We start from the raw sequence: 22,648 nt of genomic DNA, 5'->3' as shown, positions 1-22,648 counted from the left end.
TTAGCTTCTCCCAATACAAATGAGTACTGCTGTTTACTAAAGACCAGTACCACTGAAAACCTGTACAAAAAAAAATTGCCGTTTTCCCGTTTAACGGCCACACCCACGATTTTCACCCCAAGTCGGGGAAAAAAACCTGCAGCTTTTATACAAGTGTATATGGTATTGCTGCATAGGGGGACTATTTCAAACGTGACCGTGTATGAATGCCTGCTAATAAAGCACTGTATTCGAAAAATACAGACCTATTCTTGAAACATTCTGATACTGCCTCATATTTTTTTTAGACAATATAGAATAAGGAAAAGCATAATTGTTGCCATGAAAATCGATTACTCCAAGTGGCATACATACCTTGCAGAATAAATCCAAATACAAATCGGCAAATTATGAAAAAATTCACTGATTTACTTCGTAATTACTTGGCTTACGACGCATTGCAACTTAAATATAACCCATGAATTTGCAAAGAGTATCCACTTCAACCAATATTCATTGTGACACTGCTTTCATGATATTCATTCCCAAAGTCTGTGATGAAATACATATAACTTGAAATAACATAAGTTTGGACATTTTACTCCATTTAAGCATCTAGTACAGAACACAACACAAGGGCAGTTGTGTCTGTCATATTTCACTCCAGGGGCGTAGCCAGAAATTTTTTTCGGGGGGGGGGGGGGGTTCAACCATACTTTATGTTTGTTAGTGCGTGCGTTTTATGCGCAAGCAAAATTGAAAAATTTCGGGGGGGGGGGGGTTTGAACCCCCCAAACCCCCCTTGGCTACGCTCCTGTTTCACTTTGTTCTTGCATTGTGTACTGCACTAGGTGGTGAAATGACATGCATGGACGTTCTAGTTACCTTTGTGCCTCAGTACACAGGCACGGCCATTGTTTTGTAAAAAAAAAAGGTAACTGAAACAACACTACATTTTTATTGCAATGGTGTATATCTGAAAATCTGTGCCACCCTCAGGTTTCATCCTTACTGGATATGCCTTGTAAACAGAGACAGGGACACAAAGGGCACAATATGTTGTCTTCCTTGCTCAGTGTCCCTGAACTTACCAATGTTTGTCTTGTTGCCTCAGTTTTCAGAGTGAGAGAAAGCTCAAGCAGAGTTCCCCGTCTGGGTGATCTGTGCAAATGACTGGACTTGTTTACATGTTTGAGGTGGACTAACGGCAGTGGCACTTGAACCCCCAACTGTCGTTTTCCTGTGAAATTTCCAAGAATCAAACAACGAAACTTCTAAGTGGGTGGTCAAAAACGAAGAAAAAAAAGTACGAGTTAATTTCAGGCTTGGGACCAACAAGCTCCATTGTGCTCCGGTTCAGTTTGGTTTGCAGAAATAAAAATCGGCAGCGGTGCGCAACACTGAATAGGTTCATGAAACAGTTCAGCACAGTTGACATAGTGCATTGTGCAATGACTTCAATGTGCTAAGCTGACACACTCCAGACAGCAGTGTTCAAGTGATTGCCTTCGTACGTTTACCAGGACTTGTATTTTGTAATTTTCAATTGAATTGCCTTTTCCTTTTGAATTGTGTTGTGCCGAGCACATGACACATCTACAAGTTTTGTCAGGAGGTGGAAGAAATCAGCCCATAGGCAGATTGGAAAGAGCGATCAACGTTTTTACACAAATGTCAGTGAAATTTAGTGAACATAGCTACTGCAGGCATACTCGTAAACACGGCCATTGCATGGGCACTGTGGCTCATGGAAAGCATGTGCAGCCGTTCAACACTGCCATCCCAGAGCCATCTCTTTCCTGCTTTCCTGTGTTTCTATTGCTAATCAGATTGAGAAATTTATATGAATGTTTAAAGAGTAAAATTTTTAAGCTGTGTCGAACAGAAATGGTACAAAAGAAATAACCATCACGTATTGATTGAAATGAAATAAAGTAAAGTTTCGTGGAGTCTGTTCGACAACAAAACTCATTACACGATTCAATAAATGTTCATCATGTGTAACATATGGCAGGATTACATCTGGTGCACAATCACAAACAAATTAACGATGAAAAGAAGAGTACATAATAAATGCAGTGTCGAGCACAGTGCTTGTTAAGGTTATCGTGCAACATTCTGAAGAAATGTAGGGATGTTGAGATTGGTGAAATAATAAATTGGTTTGTCTAAATCGAGACAGCAAGACTGATAGGCTGCATCAAAGACAGACATGCTACTCAGTGAGGCGTAACTATTTTGCATAAGTGACCTTAACGTGTTTAATTTGCTCTGGAACCTGGTCATCTACACAACAAGAACAATACATGAGCATCACCTGTACAGGGGTCTCCAATTCAATGAATCTCTCTATATAAACTGCAAGAACTCTTGTTGTACATACATTGAACCAGTTTGTTTCAAACCGATAACCATCATTATAATTTTTTTGTTCAGATTTGGTTTTGGCATGTCAATTTGGTTCTGCACTCTGCTTCTAACTGCTGTTATAGTAAAAGCTCGTTAATTCAGATTTCATGGGACTGTAAAAACTGTCCAAATTAACCGAATGCTGAATTATCGAAAGTATCAAGAAAACAATTAACAAATGTCTGTTTCATTAATGCACTTTCCTTTTCTTGAGAAATACATAAATCCAGCAATTATTTTGCATAAGAGCAGTGCAAAAGCCCCAATTTTTGCCAATTGCGACTTCGTACACAATGTGAACGCGGCTTAAGACCCCATGTCTTAAGCCAAAATGTGCTCTGAACCCATACCTTATTACGTACCAACAACGTGATTGTGCATGACGACCACGTCTTTCTGAAAGCCCGTGGCCGTTTTGGCTGTCAGCGAACACCGTTTACACTGCTTGGGTACACATGGGCACCTGCATACACAGCAGTCGCCAAGATGGGGCAAACTGTTTGCACATGTGAGTTTTGTTGTTTCAGAATGCCCAAAAGCGCTGCAATGGTCGTGCGAAACAGCAGTTGAGCATGACTGTTAGCATAAGCAGGCTCCACTGGTAATAGGAAGCAAAATAATTGCTTTCATACCTGGTTTTTCTCGTAGTACAGCTTCAAGCTGTTTTTGAATGACTTTGTAGCACAGCCAGAGCACCCTAGAATGACAACCTGAATGTGCCTTGTGCTTCATCCAATGGGGAGCCACACATCATCTATTTGTACTGTTCTGGGAGATACAGCACAACCACTTGCAAGAGAATGGTACTGCAGGCAGTTTGGTCTGCCGGCTGTTAATGCTAGTCCAAGATGTAACATATCTACTCTCATCATTGCAGCCCATTATTCGTAGTGTTACGCCAAAGCTACACGATATAGCTGTAGCTGAAAGTAAAAAAAGGGCCTGTGAAAAAAGCTTTTTTAAAATAATGCGTATGTAGAGTGCTTCCTGATAGAAACATGACATAACACATTTAGTATTACGACTGGCATGTGCACTTGCTTAGGATAACTGAGTAATGTTGCTACGAACTTGGCCGCTAAAGGTAATATTGACTCTGATGCAAGTCTTGTGTCAAAATTACACTGATATGACACGAATTGAATGTGGTGAAAACGAATGTGCATTACTTAGCCCTAAACTGTCACATTCGAATACGTGAGGACTATGTTTACTGCATACAAATGGCAAACAGGATTCTGATGACAAAATGTGTACACACGAAACAAATTGCTCACAAATAACTTGTATCATAATTGGACTTTATTCTTATGCCAGCAACAAGCAACTACATAGGTTTCCACGCTTATCCCACGAGCTTATTGTGCTGCATTATTCTGACCACAAGCGGCACTTATACACCAGTTTTCGCTCTTGCACTCTCAGTTTTCACGACCAACTTCAGAGACACATCGGACCTGAAGGTCGCTGCAAGATCTTGTCGTGATTCAGCAGCAACTGCCTTTATCATTGTCCCACCATTGCCTAGGATGTACTTGACATGACGTGTATTTTTCCCTATAATCTCCAGAACAATATGGAGAACTCCAGCTGAGTCTAGATCCCACCCTGCTACTCTCACAGACAGGTTGTAGGGCACATCCCGAGGCAAATGGTTGAGGACCTTTTCTCGCACAATTAGGGTCGCCAGCTCATGGGGATTTTGGTCAGTAACCAGCTCCAATGGATACATCCACTCGGAGGGTTTCGCTGATTGAAGAAGGAAGTTTCTGATATCGTTCACACCATCATCGTTCAGTGCAGATATCATAAAGACACGGGAAAAATTGCGCCAGCAGTTCTTGTGCTCATCTTGGCCTTCCTGTTTTTGAACTCCCATTCCATCTAAAGCTTCCTTCTGGAGGTCTGCCGTTTCTGTCTTCAATGGTTCTTCCATTCTAGCAAACAATACCTCGGGGCTCAATTTTTTCTTCACAATTTTCTCGCGGTTCGTGGCTGCGCCTCCAACCACCCCACCAGTCAACGAATGCGTGAACTCCAAAATCTGTCTTTTTGACCTCAACAGGTCCACTTTGTTTACAATCAAAACTGAAGTTAACTGTGCATTGTACTCGAGTAACCTCAAGGTCTCCTCGTCGAGCATGTGACGCCGCCAGTGGTCTGACGCGTCCACCATCACTGCGACAAGATCGGCGTTGAGAAGCGCGTGCTCAGGGTCGACAATCATGGATGCTTCCAAGTGATGCTTTCTGCCGTGATTGAGGTCGACGATACCAGGAGTGTCCAAAATGACGATCTGAGTCTCGCCATTAACAAAAATGGCTTTGGCATTGTGTCTAGTTGTGTGTACTTTGCTCGATACGGCGCAGACCTTCCAACGCATTAGTTGGTTGACCAACGTCGATTTACCCACATTCGGCTGTCCTATGATGGCCACACGCAGTAGCTTGGGGTTACTTGGCTGAGTAGGCACAGCAGATTGTAAACGACTGTATTCTAATAGCGTTCTTGGAACAGATCGATGTGCTGGGCGGGGGAAGTCACTTGCACATGTTGATTGCCGGCTTCGAGGCGATCGCAAAATGTTCCTCGCGAGAGCGGTCAGCGTCACCACTTGCCGTCTCGAAAACATCTGTGGTATGTTCACGAGCAATTTATCGCCCTCAAGCTTTCACTTGAACTGTCTGTCTCATCACAGCTTAAAATAATCTCAATTGCTGAGCACACGTTCCACGTACGGCGCGAAGCATGGTTAGGGTACAGTGTAGTTAGGGTGGCTAGCATGGTCAATGGTGGCATGGTGGCACGTGACAATAACAAAAAAGCCGCCTGGCGGACGAAAACGCGACATCACAGAAACCAAAAACATGCAACATGACGCAAGTCTGAAAATATGACAGCATGTTTAGGAATGTTGGTGCTCGTATTCTTAGTCCATGTGGTCAATGAATGAAATCTTTCAAATAAAATCGTTTTCTTTTTTAAGCTCAGTATTTCAACTCGCAAATATTATGGGCATATTATGTCAGTCACGGTGGTCATGGGCCTCATAAGCGATGCAAGCCAAGCCAATAATCCAGCCAATCCTGTCGGCGAAGGTGCGCACGTGCACGTCTGTGTGCTTGTGTGCGTGAAGTTCGCTGCTTTTGTGTCATGATCGTGGCAGTTGTAGCCACCGGAGGACAGTGCTGACGAGTGTTCGTATCTTTTCTGTGGACGCTCCTTAAGTTAAGCTTTAAGATGTCCCGAAGGCCTGAGTACTCGGCACCTCCGGAGTTGTTTTATAACGAACAAGAAGCGCAGAAGTACACAAGCAACTCGCGCATCATGGAGATTCAGACGGCAATGTCGGAGCGTGCCGTGGAGCTTTTGGCCCTGCCAGATGACGAGACATGCCTCATACTCGACCTTGGATGTGGCAGCGGCCTGAGTGGCGACGTTCTAGAAGAACAGGGTCACGTCTGGGTCGGCGTCGATATCAGTCGTGCCATGCTGAATGTGGCACAAGAACGGGAAGCTGCAGGCGACATGCTTTTGGGAGACCTAGGCCAGGGTCTCTGCTTCCGCGCAGGGTCGTTCGATGGTGCGATTAGCATCTCGGCGTTGCAGTGGTTGTGCAATGCTGACAAGAAAAGTCATAACCCCGTGAAACGCCTGCACGCATTTTTCTCCAGCCTGTATGCTTGCCTGGGACGCGGCCGACGCGCAGTGTTCCAGTTCTATCCGGAGAACGCCGATCAAGTGGAGCTCCTCACTCAGCAGGCCATGCGCACGGGATTTACCGGAGGACTCGTGGTGGACTACCCAAACAGCACTAAAGCTAAGAAAATGTTCCTCGTACTGTTCACCGGTGGACCTCAAAAACTGCCCGCTGCTCTCGGGGCGTCGAGTGAACAGCGTGACCAAATCGAGTGCACTGAGCGAAAACAGCGACTTAACAAACTGCGTGGCAAGGGCCCAAAAAGCGCAGCTGCCTGGATTCAAGAAAAGAAGGAACGTCGTCGAAGGCAGGGCAAGGAGACGAGGCCCGACTCAAAGTATACGGGCCGGCGGCGCTGCGGTAAATTTTGAGAGTAGGCTGCCATACTAGCTCGCGTTTGTGCATGACGGACTCTTATTTAAAGATGATTGCTTATACACGAGCTCTTCTTGTAGCTTGAACTTGGACCCTTTACATGAACGGATCTGCAAATAAATCGTACGGTCCAGGAGCAAATATTTGATTTTTGTTTTTATCAGGCGACACAGGAGTTATGCACTGGCAACTAGGCGTTGGTTGTACAGTCGCACTCAATATGACTTGCAACACGGGAGTGCGTGGCATCATGAGTTTTAAGGATTGTGCATTCCTTCCACTAGCCCTTAATTCTACAACTAAACGCTGTTCTCTCACTGGAAGGTGATCCCAAAAAAGAAAGTAATATTTATTTGGTTACAGAAATGAAGTAAGTTGAAGCCATGCGCAATCTTTAAATTCATGAGGCCATGCGCTCCCGTGTTGCAAGTCATATTGAGCGCGACTGTACATGTCTTGCACCCACATCACGGCTACGAAAGCTGGAATACACTAGCCAACTATTTGGTCTCCCAAATATCACTGAACATCGAGGTGGTTGTGCGAAAGCACTAAGCATGCAGCAATGCGGTTTTCGTTTAGCTCAAATAGTCTCAACACTGAAATGATGGGGATGAGCATTTGTAGCGTTCCCATCTTAAATGGTAATGTGTGTGGCACATGCACACAGCTGTAGGATGTACACTGTTGTCCTTTATGAAAGGGAACACGCAAGTGCGTGGCCTGCACTCTGCGACAGCTGCCTACAGCCCCATCAACCGACAGCTAAAGAAAACAGGTCCGCTTTGGTGTCATCTATTGGCAAGCAAAATAACGAGTCGTGGCCAGTGGACACATGCTCCTAGATTACGCTCCCACTCCGGTCTCGCAACGGGCGATGTTGCCAAAAGCAGATGTGCTTTCTTAGTTGTCGGTTGATGGTGCTGTAGGCAGCCGCCGCTGAGTGCAGGCCACTCGCTCGCGTGTTCCCTTTCATAAAGGATGACAGTGTACAAGCAAAGCGAAACATCCCAATAACATTGTGTGAGGTGACAGCCAGCATTTCACACTAAATTTTGGTTGGGAAATCTCTTGCGAGCAGCACCAATCTCTTCATGCCTCGCTGTTTCTTTTCCGCAAATTAACTTGTTTGGTTTCTGTACTAAACAAGCCAACAGTGGTTGCTATCATATACATGGTAAAATAAACAACACATGTTATCACTCGAAATCGTCGAAGTACATGTGAAGAAATGACTTAAATGTAAACATTTCGACAGAAATCTGTCTGGCTGGGTGGAAGATTTAGGAGGTTGAAATTGCTCCAGCCATGTTTATAGAGAGCCCGACATTTCGGGACCGATTCGGCCCCTCCCTCAGGGGGTGACTAGGTTGGTCATGGAACGTTGGGCTCTCTATAAACTTGGCTGGAGCCATTTCAACCTCCTAAATGTGAAGAAATAAATGGTAGTCTCCTTTGACTGTTGGTAAATAGTTATTTTTACTTAGTAAATTGTTGTACTTAATCACTAGTGGATTGAGTTCTCTCACTTTCTTTCTAACAAAAATAAATGAAAAGCTTTGCTGCTTCCATGCAGAAGCACCTTGTCATCTTACAAATGTTTTGTTGCGAGACCCTTGACCCATCTGCGAGTAAAATAATTATCCTGCTTGTTAATTAAATGTTTTCATTTCCTCAAGGGTCAGAAAGCCAGCGGTGAAAACAGAGTAATTAATGACATCACCATTAGAAAGCTATGGGAATATATTCACACTGCTTCATGTGTCCGCTCCCGGTCACAGCATGAAAGGGTCATTGTTTTCGCACAGGCATATTTTTCTGCATAACAAATGGTTCCATAAGAAGTGGCGGCATCTCATGTGAAAAATACTCAGATCACCTGATCTGCAATAGTGTGCAGGCCTTCACAGGACAGGCCTTCAGTGCCTGTCCTGTGTCGTTCTCGTGTCGCCATCTTTTTGCACTGATTTTACCACCTGAGCTGCCACCAGTGACTGCATGGAAAAAGATGTGTGGCAGTGCACTGACTGTACCAACACATCCGTCTCAATGCGGGATTCCCTGCGTGATGTCACTCAACAACCATGTATTGAGACAAAATGTGCACGAGCCAGCCCACTCCTGAAAAAAGTGACATTCTCATGCATACTAGTTTAGTTGGGTTAAGCATCTCATTTACAGCAGCAAAATAAGACAGTCCTAATTTTCTCTTTCGTTTCTTGCTAAATGCAAAACCATTGAAAGCTACGCCAATTAAGTATCTGTTCAAAGAAAAGTCAACGTGAAATGCTGCTGGACTACTTGATGCTGTAAGATGCATGCAGACGCTTTCATTGCCGCAGAAAGCTGTGGCAATCTTTCCAGTTGTGATAATGCCACTGCAGGAGACATGTTTGTAGCCTTTGGCAAAAGCAGCCACTGTGACTTTGCAGGCATGGTAATGCCCATGTTATCTTGTGAAGCATCAGTAGTTTAAATTCTAGAAAGGTTTGCTGTGCCGCTTGATATTGGTGTTATTGCATAAAGTCTCTTTAAAAAATCACTACACGGAGTGCTGGTGCTTGTGTCTCCAGGTGCTAAATGCATGATGGTTAAGCCAGCATGGGAATGTTGGCTGGTTGACAGATTTGACTAAACTTCCATAACATCCAAAGGCTTTGTAGTAAGCTTGTTGTGTTCAATGAAATGTGCTACAAATCCAAAAACTTGTAGTTCTTGTGCATCCACAGTGCTCAGAGATTCAAGTACTTTAATCAATCTGCATGGTGGCACTCTCTTTTTTTTGTGCCACCAGTCAGCACGGGAGATATGGAGCTAGCTCATTATTGTATGTGGTGTAAGCAAGAGTCTTGGTCTTGCATTGTGACAGAATTTACCTGCAGGTGACTTCCAAGCACTCACTGGTGGCACAAAAAAAGCATCAACATCCATGCCTGCCTGACTATCGTGCTTAAGTTCCTGTGTGCTGTACATAGTCTTTTCATCTTCTGCATTTGTAAAAGTTGGATTGCATCAAATTTTAACCGATAAAGACAAGTAAATCTTAATATACAAAGCCATATGCCACAAGCATTATCAGGCAAATTGGAGCACTACTCTTCATTCCTATTTTGCAATGTCGAAGTTCCCTGAAGTAATTTTATTATGAAGCTTCGTGGTGTCAGCTCTATGCATATAATGTATATATATTTTTTCAATGGTGCATTGAGGTGGTGCTATTCGTTTAATTGTTGTTCCTCATTTCACCTTCGCTCTGCAACATGTCATCGTAGCTTGCAGAGGGGTAACTGAGGACAGATGTACTGGGTGAGAGGTGCAACATGCATGAAAATACATCCTTCGATACAGAGGCACAAATTATTCCAGAGGATTGGCATATATACCTAGTGGCCAGAAAATGGGGTAAGCTGAATCTAAGAAACACAAGTCAAAAGAATTCATAGAAAGTTGCTATGAGCCAACTTATAGGTTTTATGTAGTGCATTACTGCTTCATTACGCAGAACAGTCATGCGCTGACTTGCACTGATTTCACGTTTGTATGGTTGCACGATGAAACCAGTGCACTGACAAAGAAAACAAGAAACGAGACTAACACTTCGCTGTTGGTCAAAATTTCACGTTACCCACCACAGTGGCTCATAGCAGCTGTGGCATTGCGCTGCTGAGTAATTTGTGACAGGTTAATTCTGCATTTCAATGGGGCAAGATGCAAAAATGCTCATGTTCTTAGATTTAGGTGCATGTGTGAGAATCTTAGGTGGCTAAAATTAATCTGCAGTCTCACACTGTGGTGGGCTGCATTATCATGTCATGGTTTTGACATGTAAAACCCTGGAATTCAATAAATATTCATTAGAAATTTCTTGCTTTTGCACCTGAGTATCCGGTGGTGCATATATTTAATAAATATTTAATAAATATTTAATACAAGCTGGTAATTATATAAGGAACATGTTATACATGATATTTTATTTTTGTCACATTTATTCAACATGAATTCACACTTCATACGCTATGCTTGAAGCGGATGGTACAGTGGTTGTAGTGGTACTGTGTGGAAGGCCATTTTAGTCTTTCACTGCCCGAGGAAAAAAATGAAGCAGGAAATGTTTTAGTAGAGGCATGTGGATGAGTAACTTGTAGTGCATGGCCAGTGTGATGAGATCTGTGACCTGCAGGGATAATGTAAGTTGTGCATTTAAGTGAAGAGTGAAAGAGCAGAGTTGCAATGCACCTGCGAAAAGACAAAGGTGATAAGTTACACGTGGCTTTCAGGGATGAAAAACCGATGTCATATGAATATGAAATGTGAATCAATCGAGAGGCACAATTTTGAATGGATTTAACAGTGTTTATACCTCCTTCAGGTGGGATCCAGGTGGAAGATGCATTTTCTATCTTAGATTTGACTAATGATTTTTAAGCAAGCAGTTTAACGTCTTTTTGGTGAATTACATAAATGTAATTTTAAGAAACTGAATGTTTCGCTACTTGATGACAGGACCTCAACAACATGCATGTTTCAACACAGATTGTTAAAAAAGGTAACTCCAAAATATTTGTGAGGATACTTGTAAGCAACGTTGTATCGGAGGTAAACTGAATAATGACTGTAAGTAAAGAAGATAAGCTTGCATTAATATTTGGTTGTAGGGATATTAGTCAGTCTTTCATAACGCCATCGTAGTATGCGGTTGTTCAACAATAGCGTAGCCTGAAAACTAAGGAAGTCTTTCAGTATCGCACAACAGAGGTGTCAGTTACCGGTGGGTGGGGGTTGCAAAGTTGTGTACCCCCCCTCCCCCAACCAAGAAAAAAAAAAGGTCCACGGCTAAAAGCACTGACATCCCGACTTACTAGATAAATTTATTCTAGACATGTAGTATACTACTATATAACATGAAATTTTGACCACACATTGATTTATTTTGCGTGCCTCCCTCAATACACAGCTACTACAATGAGCACCCCCTAACCCCCTTTGTGAAAATGGGAAAGCTGTGCCTTTGTGATGCAATATTTAGTTAAGAGGTCTGTCATCTATTAGAACATTTTATGTACAGGGTTTTAACGCGATAGCGTTAAAGAGCTCGTATCGCAGAAATTCCGCCGTCGGCGTCGGAGCCGTTGGTTGTGAGCGAAAAATCATCATCTTGTTCGTGACCGAAAAATCGAAAAAGCTGCAAATAAAATAAATAATAAAGATGTTGGGTCCGAGTGAGAATCGAACCCAGACCGTCTGCGTGGCAAGCAGGTGTTCTACCACACAGCCACGCCACTGCTTAGAGCTGCACTGAAAGTAACTTTCATGCTTCCCAAAAATACGCGTCCTCTATACAGGTGTCACAGTACGAAATGTAATATCGCAGTAATATTGCGTGATACAAGCGTACATTGCCATCGGGCGTCACACCATGTCAATATCATAACGACTTGGTGGTTTAAAGACAGCCACCCATTACAAAAGGCACACACATTACTGCCCGTATTCCCTTAAGACCACGTAGTGGGTGCATCGCAACTTCGAAAAATTTCTCGCGCATAATTGCTCCTGGTTTAAAGCATGCTGCCCATTACACAAGGCACATACCTTAGTGCACGCATTCTGTTAAACACTCGTAGTGTTCGAAGTGCGCACTAGGGGCAGGATATCGCTATCGCGTTCAACTCTTAAAGGCGAATCTTGGACACTAAAGGCAAATAACAATTTATGTCAGAGTGAAAGCCCAATGTATGACAACTTCTAAAACGGCAATATTATCAACAGCAGTGCCCTACTTACCGAGAAATTAAGCTAAATGGATGGATGGATGGATGTATACGGCTGTGCCCTTTAGATCGGGCGGCGGCTCACGCCACCTAGCCATAAAGTTAAGTACTATCACTATGTATTGAAGGATTGCAATTCACCCGTGCCTTGATTGTAGCCACCATTCGGTTAGCCTCCTCCTGGTTATTTCTACTCGTTTAAAGTCTATTTTGCCTTCACTGTCCCTAAACCCCAATGCTTTGAAATATTCCGCGCCATTATCTTGGACTGTAGGGTGAAGCCCTTTACAGAACATTATCAAATGTTCAGCCGTTTCCTCCTCCTCTCCACACGCACTACATAACGTGTCTGTGCCTTCGTATTTGGCTCGGTACGTCTTGGTCCGCAATACTCCCGTCCTGGCCTCAAACAGCAGAGAACTACCCCGAGAATTATCGTAGATCTTTTCTTTTGCAATTTCCTGCTTGAAAGTTCGGTAGGTCTCCAGTGATGATTTCGTAAGCATCCCCATTTTCCACATGTCCCTCTCTGTTTCTTTCACCTTCTTCTTAACCGATGTTTCCTCTTGGCTTGGTATTCTGCTGTTGTCTAAATACTTGCTTGACAATTTTCGAGTTCGCTTCCTCCATTTAGTATCAACATTCTTCATGTACAAGTAGCTGAAAACTTTCCTAGCCCAACGCTCCTCTCCCATTTTTCTCAATCGCTCCTCAAATTCTATCTTGCTGCTAGCCTCCCTGCCCTCGAACGATGTCCATCCCATGTCACCCTGTACCCCCTGATTTGGGGTATTCCCGTGTGCTCCCAAAGCAAGCCTACCTATGCCACGTTGTTTAATTTCCAATCTTGCTTGAACCTCTGATCTCATGCACAAGACCGCATTGCCGAACGTCAAACCTGGGACCATTACCCCTTTCCAAATCCCTCTCACAACGTCATACCTATTGTAGTTCCACAGTGCCCTATTTTTCATTACAGCTGCATTCCTGTTGCCCTTAGTCATTACGTATCTTTCGTGCTCCCTTAGGTACTCATCCCCGTTGTTTATCCATACGCCCAGATATTTGTATTTATCCACTATCTCCAGCGTGACTTCCTGTATCTTATGCTCACTGCCTTCATTATCATTAAGAATCATGATTGCCGATTTTTCCCTACTGAACTTCAAATTTAACCTATCTCCTTCATTACCGCAGATGTCTATCAATCCCTGCAGATCTTCCTTGTTGTCGGCCATTAATACTATATCATCTGCATACATCAATGCCGGTAATGACTGTTCAACGTGTTTTCCTTGCTTGGCAAAAGAGAGGCTGAAGCCTAGTCCACTCCCCTCTAATTTAGCTTCTAATCCTTGTAGATACAGCATAAATAACAGAGGTGACAAGGGACATCCCTGTCGAAGCCCGCGTTGTATCTCTATAGGTTCGGATACCTGTTGTTCCCATTTTATAACTACCCTGTTACTTTTATAGATGTCCTTTAAAAGATTAGTTATTCCATCTTCCACATCTAGTGTGTCCAGTATTCTCCACAAGTCTTCCTGAATCACACTATCGTAAGCTCCCTTGATATCTAGAAATGCCAGCCACAGGGGCCTGTGTTCTTTTTCCGCTATTTCAATACACTGCGTCAATGAGAACAGATTATCCTCCAACCTCCTTCGTTTACGGAACCCATTTTGTAGTTCCCCCAGCACCCCCTCATTCTCCACCCATGTCTGTAGTCTTTCCTTTACGATCTGCATCACCAGCCTGTAAACTACTGATGTCACTGTTATAGGACGGTAGTTGTTTATATCAGCCTTGTCCCCCTTTCCTTTATAGATCATGCTCATCCGGCTTAGTTTCCACCCATGGGGGGCTTCACCATCCATTATTGCTTTGCTCGTTGCTTCTCTTAATGTTTGCTTAGAGTTTGGACCTAATTTCTTTATTAGCATAATTGGGATGCCGTCAGGGCCTGTTGATGTGCTATTAGGAACCCTCTTCTCTGCCCTTTCCCACTCTCGTTGTCCCAGTGGAGCCACTGCGCTAATTGGTCTATCCTCATCCGTTAGGGTGCATGCATCGCTTCCTTGTTTAAATTTTTCTGTCATCATTGTTCTTATAAATTCCATTGCCTCATCCCCTTCTAGCCTAACCCCTTGAACTGTAGTTATAAACCTCTGTTCCATGCTTGTCTTATTACTCAGAGAATTGAGATGGTTCCAAAACTTTGCAGCTGCCTTTCTATCCTTTTTGTTTACTTCCGCCATCCATTGGGCCCCCTTTCTTCTAATCTTTTCATTGATCAGATTGGAAGCTTCCCTTCTGCAGCTCAAAAAGTTGCCCCATTTTCTTTCGACATCATCTTCCGGTTCACCCCTCTGTTTAGCATGCCTGTGTTCTCTGGAGGCTTCCTGACGTCTTACTATGGCTCTCTTAACTTCCTCATCCCACCAGCTCTTGGGTTTGTGTCTCCTTTTCCCAGTTGATTTGGCTCGTACCTTAGCAAGCTCCAACTCAAACAGTCTAGTTAGATTTGTGTACGTCCACACTGTTTTAGTATCCTCGGTGATTACTTTCTCAATCTCTTTAGTTGCTATTTCTATTTGCCTTTCTGAATAAATATTACCCTGTGGTTGCTCATATTGCCTCCTTCCTATTTTCATTTCTCTTCCAAAACTCAGCTTGATACGTTTGTGATCACTACCCAAGCTTCTGGAACCATATTCATCTATGTTCATCACCCTTAGCCTATCATACATCCTATGTGACATCAGTGCGTAATCTATCGTCGACTGCAGCCTTCCCACCTCCCATGTTATCTGCCCTTCGCACTTCTTGGTACTGTTGCAAATGATTAAATCATGCCTTTCACACATATCCAGCAGCATTCTGCCAGTTGGGTCAGTATATCCATCCATATCTTCTATGTGCGCATTCATATCTCCTAATATAATTATCTCGCACTCTTCTCCTAGTTCATCAATGTCCTTTTCTATGCACTGCACCATTTCTTGGTTTTCCTCTCTGGCTTTTGCTCCTGTCCACAAGTATACAAAACCCAGGATTGTCATCTGCCCTGCCACTTTCCCTTTTAGCCATAAATGTTCCCTGCACTCCTGCTTGACCCTTTGCCAGTCTGTACTTTTATGAATAAATGCCCCGATACCACCCCCCTTTCTGCTGCCTTCTGTTCTATTGCAATATTCCCATGCGTAGTCCGGATTGCTAGGTGGTTGTTCCATGTCCCTAAGATGTGTTTCTACAAACCCATATACCATCAGCTTCTCCTCCCTTAGTTGCTCTTCTATCTCTCCCCACTTCAACCTATTCCTGCCACCCTGCATGTTAATATAACCTACATCTGAATTTGCTCGGCCCTGCCTACGTCGATTTCTTCTCCCCCGGACTCTACGTGTCTTGGATATCATGTATCACATGATGAGCGCCACGAGTGGGACATTTTCGAAGTGATCCCGACGACGTATGAAAGTCGGCCTACAATAAATCACTAGTAATCAAACTAGCAGCAGTAAAAAAAGAACATTCCGAGCATCAAAAGACGTAATAAAATGCTGTTTGTTCGTTTCCGCTTGAATCATGGAAAACAAAACCTCCGTGGCGTTGCCATGGGGAACGGCGCGCGTGGTTCAAAGGTTCCGTTTTCGCCAAACTGCGCCTCGCCCGTCTCAGTGGTAGTTTCGGGATCGCGTACTGCCGTGCGTGTTTTGCGCGCTCGTGAAAGTCGCTCTGACAGAAAGTTCGACAAAATGCCGCATGCGTGTGATATTGCCGGATGCCCGAATGGTGCACAACGCCAGTGCTGCAGCAAGGAAACCGGTGTGTCTTTTCACTGGGTGCCGCGGAATGAACCCTTACGTTTGAAGTGGCTTATAGGGATGGTAAAATCGATGAACGATTAATCGATTAAAGCTCCACAATTAATCGATTAATCATAATCTATATGTGCCTTTCGATTAATCGAAATAATCGATTAAAACTATTCGATTAATCGATTACGGCATCCCCCACTCCCGCCCCCAAACTCGCCCCATGGCCGGAGCGCATGACTGCGAGGCGCGCTATCCTGAGACGCAGACCCTGAACGCCATCCTTAGACGCAGGAAGTTGCAAAGCCGAATACAACTACTTTTTCTGGTTCTATTTGGGATGCCGTCGATCGCGCACTTCTACGCAATTGCGTTGCACTGGAGTACGATCCGATGAACTAAATGCCTTCTCAGTTCAAGACATACTATAGTAACCTTGTAGTCGATCGCCGCACCAATCCGAACTCACTGGAGACTTGGCACTGCATGCGAACTGGCCTAGATCATGTGTTTGACGTTTCAATGGAGTATTAGCCAATTCCTGCAACGTCAGTAGGATCCGAGCGCCTTTTTTCGCATGCTGTATGTGTGACGACCCAAAGGAGGTGTCGGTTGTCGCCCGAGCATCTCGGGCAACTGACATTTCTTCGCTCAGTAGAAAAAAGCATGTGGTTCGGAGCAGCAACCCCATGAAACAAAACAAAAGGGGACTGTTGAGAAAGTAAGCAGCATGTGGATTCGCCAACTTTCAAAAGAGAAGTTTATCCTTTTCTGTGAATTTCATACGTGCCAGCGCATCGTCTTGTAGCTTATTTTGTTCGTGTTTGTTTTTTGCCGCGCTGTTTCATCGTGTTGCCGCATAAACGCATGTCTGCTTACATTTGGTAAACGAGTAGTTTTCGTCACCTGTAGTGTCAATCGCAACTTTCTTTGTATTTTATTCAACCCTCAGATTTTACTCGTTTCTTGTGTAAGTGCGGCATTGTAATATGCGCTGCTTATTTACTCACTGGTTCTTAGTGCCGTCCTGTTTTACTTTTTAGCAAATAAAATATTGTTTACCAATGAAACAGAGAGAGAAAATGTATTATAAAGCAGAGAGGGTGGCCTGAGCTAGTACGCCCCTGCCTGCTACTCTGCACCGGGGAAAACGGAACGGGGCAAAAAGAGTGATGAAGTACGATTAGGTAATCCGTATATACATTAGGATACGTTTGCTAGCGTAAAGAGGACAACGACGCTAGTAACCATCTTTTATGTTGCTGTATACCAACTAGCCCAACTGTCCGTCTTATAGGGTATATATACCATTTTCATAATTGTTCAGCTAGCTTTCCTACGATGTAGTTAGCCCAATTAATGGCAGCTAGTCACTTCTTCAAACAGAGTGTTCAAGCGCGGTTTGCTTGCGCTGGGACGCGGAAAATGTAGACGATCGAGCTGGCAGGCTAGACCTGTCGGTCCCGTCGTGGGATTAGCCGGGTGCGCGATTAATCGCGTTTTGCTGGACCAAATAAACGTTTATTCACTCACTCACTCACTCGGCTCTCTTGACACGAACACGTGTAATAGACAAACGCCAGCACGTGCAACTACGACCTCGTCTTCTCTTGAAGCACGAAAGTTGCTGCCATTAGTTGAGAGAAAGTGTAGTGCAGGAATGCGCACTCGCGAATTGTGAAAAGGCCCTTATAGACCATTTATGTAATTTATGTAACTTTACGCGTCGGTTTACCGAACGTCTAGCATCCAGTGCATTAATATTGAAGAAGTGACCTTGCAGCACTTAGTAATACTTTATGGTCGCATATTTAGGGAGAAATACAGCTTTCAGCTAGAGGCCCCGGTCTTCTGCTGTGACAAGAAAGGACAGTCGCGCAATTTATGTTGTAATGTCTGGTACACTAGATAGCGCTCACAGTTCAGGATGTACGCACAATTGAAGAGGTGTGAGTGGCGCCGTGTTACGGCAAAGATCAGGTGAAACCTGCGGAGTATACTGGCGCAGCTGCTGTTTTTTCTAGCCGGGAGGCAGAAACTCATGTCACTCTATTTCCCGCAATAATAATTAGAACTAACAGACAATAATGCCAAGGTAAGTATAGAGGATGTTATTTGTAATAATTGGGATGTCAATGTGAAGAAAGTAAAGTTGACATAAAGATAACTTGCCGCCGGCAGGGACCGAACTTGCGACCTTCCAATAACGCGTCCGATGCTCTACCACTGAGCTACGGCGGGGTACACATGTGCACATGTGTACCCCGCCGGGTAGGGTACACATGTGCATTTAAACCTAGGAGTGTTAGTCAGCGCCGATCACAGCCATGGCGGCGAGTGTGGAACACTCTTTTTCTGCCTTTTGGCGTCACGTAGCAAGTGAACTTTTTTTACTTGCACGATCGCGTTCCGTTGGCGTTCGCTGGGCATGCTACCGACCTCGCGTCGTGGAACGCGAAGAGGAACACTATGCGCGTCGTGTCTTCCCTCTAGCCTGGCCGTTAATTCTCACAGGGCGTGCGGGGAACGTCGACAGGCGCGCGAGAGAGAGGCAGCGTAGGAGAGGAGAGACAGGGGGAGGTGACGCGCATGCGCTGGCCCTCATCGCGGCGCTGCGCAGGAGAGGATTTCGGCCTGTCGAGCCCGCATTTCAGAGGAGCCAACCGAGGCAAGCGCTGGACTGAACGCGCGCAGCGCTCTATTATTTGAAGGAGAGGGGACTAGAGGAGGAGAGTAGCGTATGCGCCGTGAGAGCAGAAGCGAGAACGCAGGAGAAGCGCAATCAGGTGCTGGTAGAGAAGGGCGCGTAAAGGGGTATTCAGACGGGGGAGAAATGCTCGGGGGAGACGGGGGGATTGCGGATCACGTGACCGCGACGTCACGGATTAGCGAGTGGGCGTGACCCCCCCGCGCCTCCTCGGAGGAGACGGGGACGTTTTCCCCGAAAGGACAAACAATCCCCCGGCGGTGGGGGATATGGCGGAATTTCGGGCTCTTAATTGTTTGGCCACATTGTTGCACTTGCTCCTGCAGAGAGCGGCAGTGGGTGTCCAGTCTGCAGCTGGATGGTCGTCTGCAGCTCGTCGTCAGCAGCTCGTCAAACGGGTGGTGCAAGCCACCAGAGTAGTCTAGTAACACTGTTCTCCCCCTCCGTTTGCCTCGTCCGTGTGAGTGGGGGACATTTGTGGAGACTTCTCCTCGCGAGTTGACGTCACTAGGCTCCGCCTTTACCCCCCGAGCATTTCTCCTCCGTCTGAATACCCCTTAACGCGCAGCTGTTGGAGAGAGGAAGGGAGGAGAGTCGCGCATGCGTAGTGTGAGTGCGGACAACGCTGCGTGCGGATTACCACGCCGCCTTACATACCCCCGAGCAAGAGATACTTCGCACCTAAAAAAAAAGGGGGGGGGATATAGTCCTCGATTCACCGATTCACAAAAAAAATTCACCGACGATTACGATACTGCCTAACGCGAATTCGGAGCGCAGCTTCGTGTTGGGGCAACGCCAACTGTGCTTGAAGTTTTGGCTATCCGCAGTCGTAGCAATGTAACATTCATTACATACAGTAAAACACTACTTCAACGAACGTCAGTTAAACGAACTATTCAGTTGTACGAACCTTTTTTAAATCCCGCGCCGAAGTGTCATTGGACCCAATGCTAACACGTTTCAGTTTAATGGAATTAGTGCAGACTGCCTTTCAGTTCTACGAACATATTTTGTGACACCACCCAATGCCTCTTACGTCATATTGATCAGAAATTGTCTGAAACACTGAGTGCAGACAGGCTTCGCGTTTTGAGGGCTATGTCACCTGTGACTCTCGCGTTGACACATGCGCCACTCTGTCTGCAGAAGAGATTGTAGCGAACGTCCTCTCAGGAAGAAGAAGAGAATGAGAAATAACTAACTCTTTTGTTGATAGCGCCAAGCATGGGCGTCCGCAGAACATTTTAAGGGGGGGGGGCAACTGCTGGGTTGGGGGGGGGGGTATGGTAAGTTAGCACTAAAAAGGCACTATTTATGGTCTGAGTTACGCACATGCGAAAACAATATCAAAACAAGGAATCATTAGATTGAAAAATACTTGGATTTTGTTAATAAAGAAATAACTAAACGTAATAAGCAAAATGCGAAAACATAGCACCGCTCTCAACGTGTTAATTTTGGCGCAAAGCTAGAAACATGAAAAAACACAGAGGAAAGAGTCAGGGGGGCACCAAACTACGAACTGTTTATTGACGGCAAAGATTGGAAATCAAGAAAACTTATACGCATGCGCAGGGGCGTGAAACTGTGACGTCAGCATGTCAATACGTAAGCTGTCCATTAAAAAAGGATCTCTCAGATTGATACGATACGAATGATGTGCCACTGACACAGGCGGACCCATTCCCTGAAATATGAAACGCTTCTAAAAGTTATCTCGCCGTTTGGTCCCTGCTCTTGTCAACAATCTTAGCTTGCTCGAAACGTGACGTACATGAGCATGCCTTAACATGCACCGGAAGATGCGCACCATCACTTTTGCCAATACTATTGGCGTGCTCCCTCAGGTGGTCATTACGTCCCGTTTGTCCTATGTATAGGACTTGCCATTGCCACAGCTCACAGGAATTTGGTAGACAACGCCTTCGGCACGCCGCCTGAAGGGTTTCATGTGCCTCTTTTGGCACCCTTGCTGCTTAGCACTAGAGGTTCGCTGGCACAGCTGTGCCAGTTCATTTGGAGCGGAAAACACAACAGGAATTCCACGCCTAGTGGCCACCTTCATCAGGTTATGGCTCGCTTTGTGCACGCACGGCAGCACTTGTGGTTTTGCACGCTCCCGTTCTCTCAAGTGCTCCTCCAGAGTACTGATTTTCACTTTCTGTAGCAAAGACTCGGTGACGTCAACCAAAACCATCCGAAGGAAGCCAGCCTTTTCGAGTTTGCCAATCTGAATGCAAAGGCTAGTACATCATGGGTGAACACGACCTGCGCAACGCAGATTGAAGGCAATACAAAGCGATGCACATTTAACAATCATAAGACAATAGCGCTTTTGTGCTGCGAGGCAAGTAAGCGCAAGAAACATGCTCGTTTTTCACAGCCGGGCAAATATCTAAAAAGTGCAAACAATGGTCGGTCTGAAGCTCATGAGTGAAAGTTAGATCCTTAGGATTCGTCTTAAAGGCACCTAAAATGAAATATACCATTTCATGGTAAGGCACATGGCATATCTTATATTAAAGAATAAAAAAATCGTCAACACATCTAAAAATAGAAAATGGATGAAATAAAGTATAAACACATTGTAGTGCCTGGTCAATACGAGATAAAAAGATGTACTGAAATTGGTGCTACACTGGACTCGATACAAATGCCTTTCTTTTGTAGATAAATGCCACCGTTAAAAGAAAATAAGGTGCTGTTGAGATAAATTTCAAACACAGACATCAAAATAGAGACCGACATTTCTGCCCTAGCTACAAAATCAGCCTCGCCACTTTCTTCAATGCACTGCTTAACTGCAGAAAAGAGCTCAGGGTGGAACAGCATAAAAAAGATCATTCACATCTGCTGAAAAGAGATATCCTGTATTGCCTTTGCAACGAAAACATTCAACACCATACACGTATGTTCCCCGCTCACTGATAATCGTTCGGAACGGTATATCAACCATGTGAGTTTTAGCGCTAAAAATGCTAGCAAGCTATCTGCTTTGGACATAGAAATCTGCTTAGACAAACGCTTACCCCCAACTTCTTCACGCAGTTTGCCTACGTTCTTCTCGACTTTTGTCAAGCTCACTTTCACACACTTGAAATTCTTATTAACAGCCTGCAAGGCTTTTCATTAAAGGCACGTGAGACAATATCACAAAACCATCTTCTCTGTCCGATTGCATTATGCATAAGTCATTGTCTCTGAAAAAAGACATTACACGATTCAACGCGTGCACCGTTGGCGTCCAGTTCCTGTTTTGGGCGCACACCTCTGGACACTGTCAACACCGTCCAGTAAGCACCGCTCACGCTGCTCCGAAGACGCTTTTTTTTTCATGTTTTAGCTTTGCGCCAAAGTTAACACGTTTAGCAAACTCAGGCACCAACTCGCCCAAGAACAAGTTCTTCTTTAGCACCACTCGGGTAAGAAGAGTACATGTTCAGTCTCGCTGCATGCGGGATTTCAACTCGCGCGAACTGATCACCACCAGCGCACAGTACAACATGGTCACCAACATATAACTGTAATCCGTCAGTTTTCTTTGAATAGTAGCGGCAACCATCTGGGATTTTTCTGGGCAAATTGCGTGATGACACGCGTGATAAAATCATCATTGTGTTTCATAACACGCTCTCGGTGCACACTCATCATACAAAGGCCGTCCAACCTGTCATTTGTCATTGTTGAGCGTAGCCATGTTTTGACTCTCCTCATTGTACTGAAGGAGCGTTCGACGGTGCAGGTGGTAACTGGCAATGCCAGAGCTACCTCAATGGCTTTTGCGACAGCGGGGAAGAATGTCTTGGCCTGAAGCAAGAGTTCAGAATAAGTTAATTTTGAGGTGTCCCTAGTTTTGTTGTGCCACATCTCGTACCAAGATATGCTC

General features: G+C 44.7%; 2 protein-coding genes across 2 annotated transcripts; one reads left to right on the top strand and one right to left on the bottom strand.

The window, feature by feature from the left end:
• Positions 1-3,672: 3,672 nt before the first annotated feature.
• LOC119375821 (GTPase Era, mitochondrial) lies at positions 3,673-5,175 on the bottom strand. Its single transcript, XM_037645908.2, has one exon. It carries the CDS (start codon positions 5,018-5,020, stop codon positions 3,782-3,784), a length of 1,239 nt encoding a protein of 412 aa, XP_037501836.1. The 5' UTR covers positions 5,021-5,175; the 3' UTR covers positions 3,673-3,781.
• Positions 5,176-5,481: 306 nt separating this feature from the next.
• LOC119375873 (probable 18S rRNA (guanine-N(7))-methyltransferase) lies at positions 5,482-6,511 on the top strand. Its single transcript, XM_037645912.2, has one exon. The coding sequence runs from the start codon at positions 5,629-5,631 to the stop codon at positions 6,457-6,459; it is 831 nt and encodes a 276-aa protein (XP_037501840.1). The 5' UTR covers positions 5,482-5,628; the 3' UTR covers positions 6,460-6,511.
• The last annotated feature ends 16,137 nt before the right edge of the window (positions 6,512-22,648 follow it).

Source organism: Rhipicephalus sanguineus, chromosome 1 (genome assembly GCF_013339695.2).
Source record: "Rhipicephalus sanguineus isolate Rsan-2018 chromosome 1, BIME_Rsan_1.4, whole genome shotgun sequence".
NCBI classification, from domain to species: domain Eukaryota; kingdom Metazoa; phylum Arthropoda; class Arachnida; order Ixodida; family Ixodidae; genus Rhipicephalus; species Rhipicephalus sanguineus.
Note: the sequence above shows the minus strand (reverse complement) of the source record. Positions and strands in the feature narration are given on the sequence as shown.

What these genes read in the sequence shown, in the direction of transcription:
- LOC119375821 (XM_037645908.2), bottom strand. Translation starts at nt 5,020, where the DNA reads ATGTTTTCGAGACGGCAAGTGGTGACGCTGACCGCTCTCGCGAGGAAC.
- LOC119375873 (XM_037645912.2), top strand. Translation starts at nt 5,629, where the DNA reads ATGTCCCGAAGGCCTGAGTACTCGGCACCTCCGGAGTTGTTTTATAAC.